Below are 7,698 nucleotides of genomic sequence, written 5' to 3' on the forward strand. Positions count from 1 at the left end.
TGAGTGCAAAGTCCACTTTTGCAGGTAAATCTTAACATGTCCCACAAACAGGAAGGTGAACCCGCCCAACCAACTCGCACCCGGACCTTGCCTTTCTCCTTAGTTTTTTTTTAAATGAAAAGTCTTAATAAAAACATATATACAAATGTGCACCCAACCTCTAAAAACCTCCAGAGAAGGAGAGAAGGATAAAAAAGAGTTCCTCTCTCCCTCTCCCACAGAATCAAAGAATTGTAGAGATGGAAGGGACCCCCGGAGGTCATCTAGCCCAACCCCGATGATAGGCGGGGGGAATGGAGGAAGGGCATATCTTTGCACAATGCATTGCAGGGGGGTTGGTCTAGAGGACCTCCCGGGGTCCCTTCCAGCTCAACAGTTTGGTTGTTCTGCTGCAAAAGAGGAGGAGGAGGAGGCGACTTAGGGATGAGAGAAATTAGCCGAGGAGGAGGCAGGGTGCTGGATTTGGGGCTTCCGGTGGATGGGTGGGTGGGGGTCTCCGGAGGGTCTCTGAAGCAGCAGCAAGGCCAGGGTTGGTGGCTTCCCTTTTGATAGTTTGGGGTCTCCAAAAATGGAGTCAGGATGAAATCGCAGGCGAGGGAGTTTGGGGAGAGAGGCATCATTCAGAGTCAGGCTAGCGACCTGCGGAAAAGGGGGGGTGTAGGAGTTTAGAAGTTCATGGCAAGAGGGGGAGAGTAAATGCTTTTTTCTGTTTAGGGGACCCCCTTTGTGGTTCTTCCTCTGTCCCTATCACAGAATCCTAGAGTTGGAAGAGACCCCAAGGGCCATCCAGTCCAACCCCCTGCCAAGGAGGAAACACCATCAAAGCATTCCTGACAGATGGCTGTCAAGCCTCCACTTAAAGACCTCCAAAGAAGGAGACTCCACCACACTCCTTGGTAGCAAATTCCACTGTCCAACAGCTCTCACTGTCAGGAAGTTCTTCCTAATGTTTAGGTGGAATCTTCTTTCTTGTAGTTTGAATCCATTGCCCCAGGTCCGCTTCTCTGGAGCAGCAGAAAACAACCATTCTCCCTCCTCTTTATGACATCCTTTGATATATTTGAACATGGCTATCACATCACCCCTTAACCTTCTCTTCTCCAGGCTAAACATACCCAGCTCCCTAAGCCGTTCCTCATAAGGCATCGTTTCCAGGCCTTGGACCATTTTGGTTGCCCTCCTCTAGACACGTTCCAGCTTGTCAGTATCCTTCTTGAACTGGGGTGCCCAGAACTGGACACAGTATTCCAGGTGAGGTCTGACCAGAGCAGAATATAGTGGTACTATTACTTCCCTTGATCTAGACGCGATACTCCTATTGATGCAGCCCAGAATTGCATTGGCTTTTTTAGCTGCTGCATCACACTGTTGACTCATGTCAAGTTTGTGGTCTACCAAGACTCCTAGATCCTTTTCACATGTACTGCTCTCAAGCCAGGTGTCACCCATCCTGTATTTGTGCCTTTCTTTTTTTCCCCCCAAGTGTAGTACTTTGCATTTCTCCCTGTTAAAATTCATCTTGTTTGCTCTGGCCCAGTTCTCTAATCTGTCAAGGTCATTTTGAAGTGTGATCCTGTCCTCTGGGGTATTAGCCACCCCTCCCAATTTGGTGCCATCTGCAAACATCACATCTGGGAGGCACCCTTGTATAACATCTGGGTGTATAGTCCTCCCTGGCAGGGTTGTTGTGGGAGGCAGGGTGGTGTAGCGGTTAGGACCTGCCAGAGACCAGGGTTCAAATCCCCACTTGGCCGTGAAGCTCATGGGGTGACCAGGGGAGCCAGCCTCTCTTTTTCTCTCTCACTGCCTACCCTACCTCGCAGGGTTGTTGTACGGGGTGAAATGAGGAAGGGGGGAGACTCCTGTGTGCTGCTATAAATACGATTGGGAGAGGAGGGCAGGAGAGATTTCCCAGAGGAGGGGGACCCAAGCGGACCCGATCCTTGGAATAATTGAAGGCTGCCCGTGGGATCTTTGCAGGAAGGGAGACCCCTGCCCTCTCCCCTCCGGGCAACTGCCCCCGTTACTGAACTGCCCTAACCCTTTAAAAATTGCTCCCGGTGCTCATCCAGAATTTGTCGTCCTAAGAACACGAGCGGAGCCTGCAGGATCAGGCCAAAGGATGTTGCAAGGCTGCCCAAGTTGGTTTCCTGTGGCAGAGAGTTCCATAGTTTATCTAAGCGGGAGGGAGGGAAGGAAGGGACTCTTACCATCTGGGTAGGTGCTGCCATCAATGGGGACGTAGCCTGGAAGTGGGGAGAGGAAGAAAAAGGGAGTCAGCAAGAAAATGGTCCCCACCCAGAGGAAAACTCCAAAGGGGTCACCCATCAATGGGGCCCAGAGGTTTCAGTGTATAAATCTCGAGGAATTGGCAAAAAGCAAAACCCCGTTCCCCGGCTCATGTCCTCCTCCTCTGGCCTTACCTTCGGGGTCTCTCCTCTTCCAAAGGACGGTACCCACGGCAAGGAGAAGGATGCCGACCCCCAGCATGGCCACCGAGACCCCTACTTTCCACCGGAGGTCCGGAGCCAGGCCTGGTGCTGCGGGAGAGACAGAAAGGGCAGGGAACATTTAAATGCAGGTCGCCTTCCTCACCTGCGGGGCAGGAGGTTTTCTGACCCCCCCCTTAACCGCTTTGATCTGTAGGGGGGTGCTGGGGCTGCTCCAAGTGCCACCTGACACCTGTCCTGACTTCCTAAGCAATCAGTATTTCAGTGTGGCAGCTCCTGAACCCGGTGGAACTCCCTGCCTCTTGACATCACACGCGCCTGCTAAAAAGCACCATTGTTTCTGCAGAGGTGGGTGGGTGTTTCAATCTGCTTATAGGCCATCACGGATTTATAAGTTTTTAGTTGTTCTACATTTTTTCCTTCCTTGGGGTTTTTAAAAGCAGAGGTTGGATGGCCATCTGGAAGGTGAAGCTTTGGCTGAGATTCCTGCATTGCAGGGGGTTGGGCTAGATGACCCTCGGGGGTCCCTTCCGACTCTACAATTCTATGATTCTTACTAACTGCTGGGAGTCCCCCCACCACCACCCAAGCGGTGTGTAAATTTAATGAAATGAATAAACAAGGTCCCTGAAACAGCAAGACGAAATCTTTCCCCTTTTGAAAAGAGGTCAGTGGCAGGACACCTGCTTGGTGTGCAGAAGGAGAGACAGTGCTGCCAGTCTGTGTGGACAACACTCAGCTAAATCGTAGAATCCTAGGCTTGTGGGCTTGGAAGGGACCCCCCAAAGGTCATCTAGGCCAGTCCCCTGCAAGGCAGGAATCGCACCTGGACCTTTCCTCCAGATCTCAAGTGAGTTGGTGGCTCATTGTGGTCACTCGGAAGGGGGCGGGCGAAGAGACATTCTGCACATGCACAGAAGCGTCTAGGGATCCAGTGGGAGGCCGTCATTCTCTTTCAGAGCCATCCAAGTCGGTGGCCATCGCTGCCTCCAGTGGCAGGGGGTTCCATAGCTTAGCTCTCTGCTGCGTGAAGCAGCCCAGCCCCCTCCGCTCTCACTCACCCCAGTCCTTGGTGAGGGGCTCATTCAGGCTCGCGTGGGTCACGTGGCAGGTGTAGGTGCCTCCCTGCTGGGGGTCCACGGGGAGGGTCCGCAGAGTTTGGTAGGTCCAGTCCCCGTTGCTGGAGGCCATTGGCACCGGGCCCGTCTCGTTCTTCAGGGGGGCCCCGTTCCACAGCCAGGTGACGGTCACGTCTTGGGGGTAGAAGCCCCACACGACACACGCCAACATGGTGGACACTGGGGTGTTCTGAGGGGTGACAGGGAATACCCGGACCTTTGGGGGAGCTGTGGAGAGGAGGGGGGACAGAATCAGAATATTCATTAGATCCTTCAAGGCTTGGCTCAGCTGCATGCCGCCTAGGGGGATAATCTTGCCATCACTTGCCACCCCACTTGCCTTCATTAGTCAAGTCACATGCCAAACCACTTGCCATTTAACTTGCCACCCCACTTGCCTTCACTTGCCACACCACTTGCCACACCTCTTGCCTTCACTAGTCAAGTCACTTGCCACACCACTTGCCTTCACTTGCCACACCTCTTGCCTTCACTAGTCAAGTCACTTGCCTTCACTTGCCATTTCACTTGCCTTCACTTGCCATTTCACTTGCCACACCACTTGCCTTCACTTGCCACACCTCTTGCCTTCACTAGTCAAGTCACTTGCCTTCACTTGCCACACCACTTGCCTTCACTAGTCAAGTCACTTGCCTTCACTTGCCATTTCACTTGCCTTCACTTGCCTTCACTTGCCACACCACTTGCCTTCACTAGTCAAGTCACTTGCCTTCACTTGCCATTTCACTTGCCATTTCACTTGCCTTCACTTGCCACACCACTTGCCTTCACTAGTCAAGTCACTTGCCTTCACTTGCCACACCTCTTGCCTTCACTAGTCAAGTCACTTGCCTTCACTTGCCATTTCACTTGCCATTTCACTTGCCTTCACTTGCCACACCACTTGCCTTCACTAGTCAAGTCACTTGCCTTCACTTGCCACACCTCTTGCCTTCACTAGTCAAGTCACTTGCCTTCACTTGCCATTTCACTTGCCTTCACTTGCCATTTCACTTGCCACACCACTTGCCTTCACTTGCCACACCTCTTGCCTTCACTAGTCAAGTCACTTGCCTTCACTTGCCACACCACTTGCCTTCACTAGTCAAGTCACTTGCCTTCACTTGCCATTTCACTTGCCATTTCACTTGCCTTCACTTGCCACACCACTTGCCTTCACTAGTCAAGTCACTTGCCTTCACTTGCCATTTCACTTGCCATTTCACTTGCCTTCACTTGCCACACCTCTTGCCTTCACTAGTCAAGTCACTTGCCTTCACTTGCCACACCTCTTGCCTTCACTAGTCAAGTCACTTGCCTTCACTTGCCATTTCACTTGCCATTTCACTTGCCTTCACTTGCCACACCACTTGCCTTCACTAGTCAAGTCACTTGCCTTCACTTGCCACACCTCTTGCCTTCACTAGTCAAGTCACTTGCCTTCACTTGCCATTTCACTTGCCATTTCACTTGCCTTCACTTGCCACACCTCTTGCCTTCACTAGTCAAGTCACTTGCCTTCACTTGCCATTTCACTTGCCACGTCACTTGCCTTCTCTTGCCAAGTCACTTGCCTTCACTAGTCAAGTCACTTGCCTTCACTTCCAGCGCCACTTTCCCAACCTGGCGTCCTCCGGATACAATCCCGGTGTTTGGGGCTGCAACCCCCGCCCCTCCCCGCCCCCGGCCCCAGCGCCCCTCACTCACTCTGCCTGAGCGCCGCGGGTCCCCACAGCGAGTGGACCTGGCCCTGGCAGCGCTGGGCCTCCTCCTTCATCTGCGCCCCCAGGACGTCATTCAGGTGGTCCGAGAAGACGGCGGCCAGCTGGTCCCAGGGGTCGTAGGCGCCCAGGCCGCAGGGCACGAAGCTCCCGCTGGATCCGTCGAAGCAGATGAAGGGGATCTTGTTGAAGGCCACCGTCCAGTTGAACCAGAGGGCGCGACCTCCGTCCGAGAGGAAGCAGTCCTCCTGCAGGTGGACGACGAAAGCCCCTGCGGCGGCAGGGAAAGGGTTAACGGGTCGATCGACCGGTTATTTGCACCCCACCTTCCCTCCCTCCTTCAACCCCCCCCATAAACAACAACCCTGCGAGGTCGGTCAGGTTAAGAGGCAGCAACTTCCGCAATCAAAGAGCCACGGATCTCTCGATCCTTTCCGCAGCCTTACCTGTTCGCAGGTAACTCATCGCCAGGCAGAGGCCGGCCAAAGCCGCCCAGAGAGGCCGCATCCTGACTCCGCTGGGCGAGGAGGAGGAGGAAGGAGAAGGATCCGCTTGGCAGGCTTCTGGATCGCTCTCCGCGCTCCTCGGGATCCACTTGGCAAGGGGTCCCGGGTTTCGTTTATGAGCCGCTCAAATATGGTCTCTGGCCGCCGGATCCCCAACTCTGACCGGCCTCCGGATCCCAGCAGCCAGTCAGCGAGAGATCTGCTCTCGGGGATCCCTTCGCTGTAGTTTTTGGGGGATTTTTTTTCCCCGTGTGGGGGGGTGCAGTGGGATCCTTTCCTTCCTCCAGAGGAGTCGCTTTCTCTGGATCCCAGCGTCTCGAGGCGGTTCCTAGGAGAGAAGGATCTCCTCTGCCGCAAAACTGCTGCTCTGGCCGCGACCAACCTCAGCCCCACAACCTCAGCCCCACACTGTGGGAAGGGGGAAGCCAGAAATCCCCCCGTCCCGCGGGGAGCCAATGGGGAGGCCGCGCGCCTCCGCGTCATCAGTCGCCGGGCAGAGAGGAGCCGTCGGGGATGTTTTCGGGAGGAAAGCGCCCGCCCTCTGGACGCCCCAAGGCGAGGGGGGTGGGCGCCCTGGGTGGGGCGGGGAGCGGACAGAGCAATGCTTGTATTTTATCCTTGGGCACACCCCTCTCTGCTAGCAAGGTTATGCTTAAAATTCTACAAGGCAGGCTTAAGCAGTATGTGGACCGAGAACTCCCAGAAGTGCAAGCTGGATTTCGAAGGGGCAGAGGAACCAGAGACCAAATTGCAAACATGCGCTGGATTATGGAGAAAGCTAGAGAGTTCCAGAAAAACATCTACTTCTGCTTCATTGACTACGCAAAAGCATATGACTGTGTCGACCACAGCAAACTATGGCAAGTTCTTAAAGAAATGGGAGTGCCGGACCACCTAATTTGTCTCCTGAGAAATCTCTATGTGGGACAAGAAGCTACAGTTAGAACTGGATATGGAACAACTGATTGGTTCAAAATTGGGAAAGGAGTACGACAAGGCTGTATACTGTCTCCCTGCTTATTTAAGTTATATGCAGAATTCATCATGCGAAAGGCTGGACTGGATGAATCCCAAACCGGAATTAAGATTGCCGGAAAAAATATCAACAACCTCAGATATGCTGATGATACTACCTTGATGGCAGAAAGCGAGGAAGAATTAAAGAACCTTTTAATGAGGGTGAAAGAAGAGAGCGCAAAATATGGTCTGAAGCTCAACATCAAAAAAACTAAGATCATGGCCACTGGTCCCATCACCTCCTGGCAAATAGAAGGGGAAGAAATGGAGGCAGTGAGAGATTTCACTTTCTTGGGTTCCATGATCACTGCAGATGGTGACAGCAGTCACGAAATTAGAAGACGCCTGCTTCTTGGGAGAAAAGCAATGACAAACCTAGACAGCATCTTAAAAAGCAAAGACATCACCTTGCCGACAAAGGTCCACAAAGTTAAAGCTATGGTTTTCCCAGTAGTAATGTACGGAAGTGAGAGCTGGACCATAAAGAAGGCTGATCGCCGAAGAATTGATGCTTTTGAATTATGGTGCTGGAGGAGACTCTTGAGAGTCCCATGGACTGCAAGAAGATCAAACCTATCCATTCTCAAAGAAATCAGCCCTGAGTGCTCACTAGAAGGACAGATCCTGAAGTTGAGGCTCCAGTACGTTGGCCACCTCATGAGAAGAGAAGACTCCTTGGAAAAGACCCTGATGTTGGGAAAGATGGAGGGCACAAGGAGAAGGGGACAACAGAGGATGAGATGGCTGGACAGTGTTCTCGAAGCGACTAGCATGAGTTTGGCCAAACTGCGGGAGGCAGTGAAGGATAGGCGTGCCTGGCGTGCTCTGGTCCATGGGGTCACGAAGAGTCGGACACGAAGAGCCTGACATCAATACCAGGAAAAAT

General features: G+C 53.0%; 1 protein-coding gene across 1 annotated transcript; it reads right to left on the reverse strand.

Moving 5' to 3' along the window:
* Nucleotides 1-461: 461 nt before the first annotated feature.
* Nucleotides 462-5,865, reverse strand: LOC117042976 (class II histocompatibility antigen, M beta 1 chain). The gene is made up of 6 exons (XM_033142598.1): nucleotides 5,736-5,865; nucleotides 5,276-5,560; nucleotides 3,512-3,796; nucleotides 2,424-2,540; nucleotides 2,211-2,246; nucleotides 462-639 (listed from the first exon to the last, which is right to left on the reverse strand). Exons 1-6 carry the CDS (start codon nucleotides 5,794-5,796, stop codon nucleotides 632-634), a joined length of 792 nt encoding a protein of 263 aa, XP_032998489.1. The 5' UTR covers nucleotides 5,797-5,865; the 3' UTR covers nucleotides 462-631.
* Between the last annotated feature and the right edge of the window lie 1,833 nt (nucleotides 5,866-7,698).

The sequence above is a fragment of the Lacerta agilis genome, chromosome 2 (genome assembly GCF_009819535.1).
Source record: "Lacerta agilis isolate rLacAgi1 chromosome 2, rLacAgi1.pri, whole genome shotgun sequence".
Taxonomy (NCBI): Eukaryota; Metazoa; Chordata; class Lepidosauria; order Squamata; family Lacertidae; genus Lacerta; species Lacerta agilis.

What these genes read in the sequence shown, in the direction of transcription:
- LOC117042976 (XM_033142598.1), bottom strand. Translation starts at nt 5,796, where the DNA reads ATGCGGCCTCTCTGGGCGGCTTTGGCCGGCCTCTGCCTGGCGATGAGT. An exon ending in GATGAGTTACCTGCGAACAG is followed by an intron (nt 5,561 to 5,735) that starts GTAAGGCTGCGG and finishes CTGCCGCCGCAG; the next exon opens with GGGCTTTCGTCGTCCACCTG. An exon ending in ACCCGCGGCGCTCAGGCAGA is followed by an intron (nt 3,797 to 5,275) that starts GTGAGTGAGGGG and finishes TCCTCTCCACAG; the next exon opens with CTCCCCCAAAGGTCCGGGTA.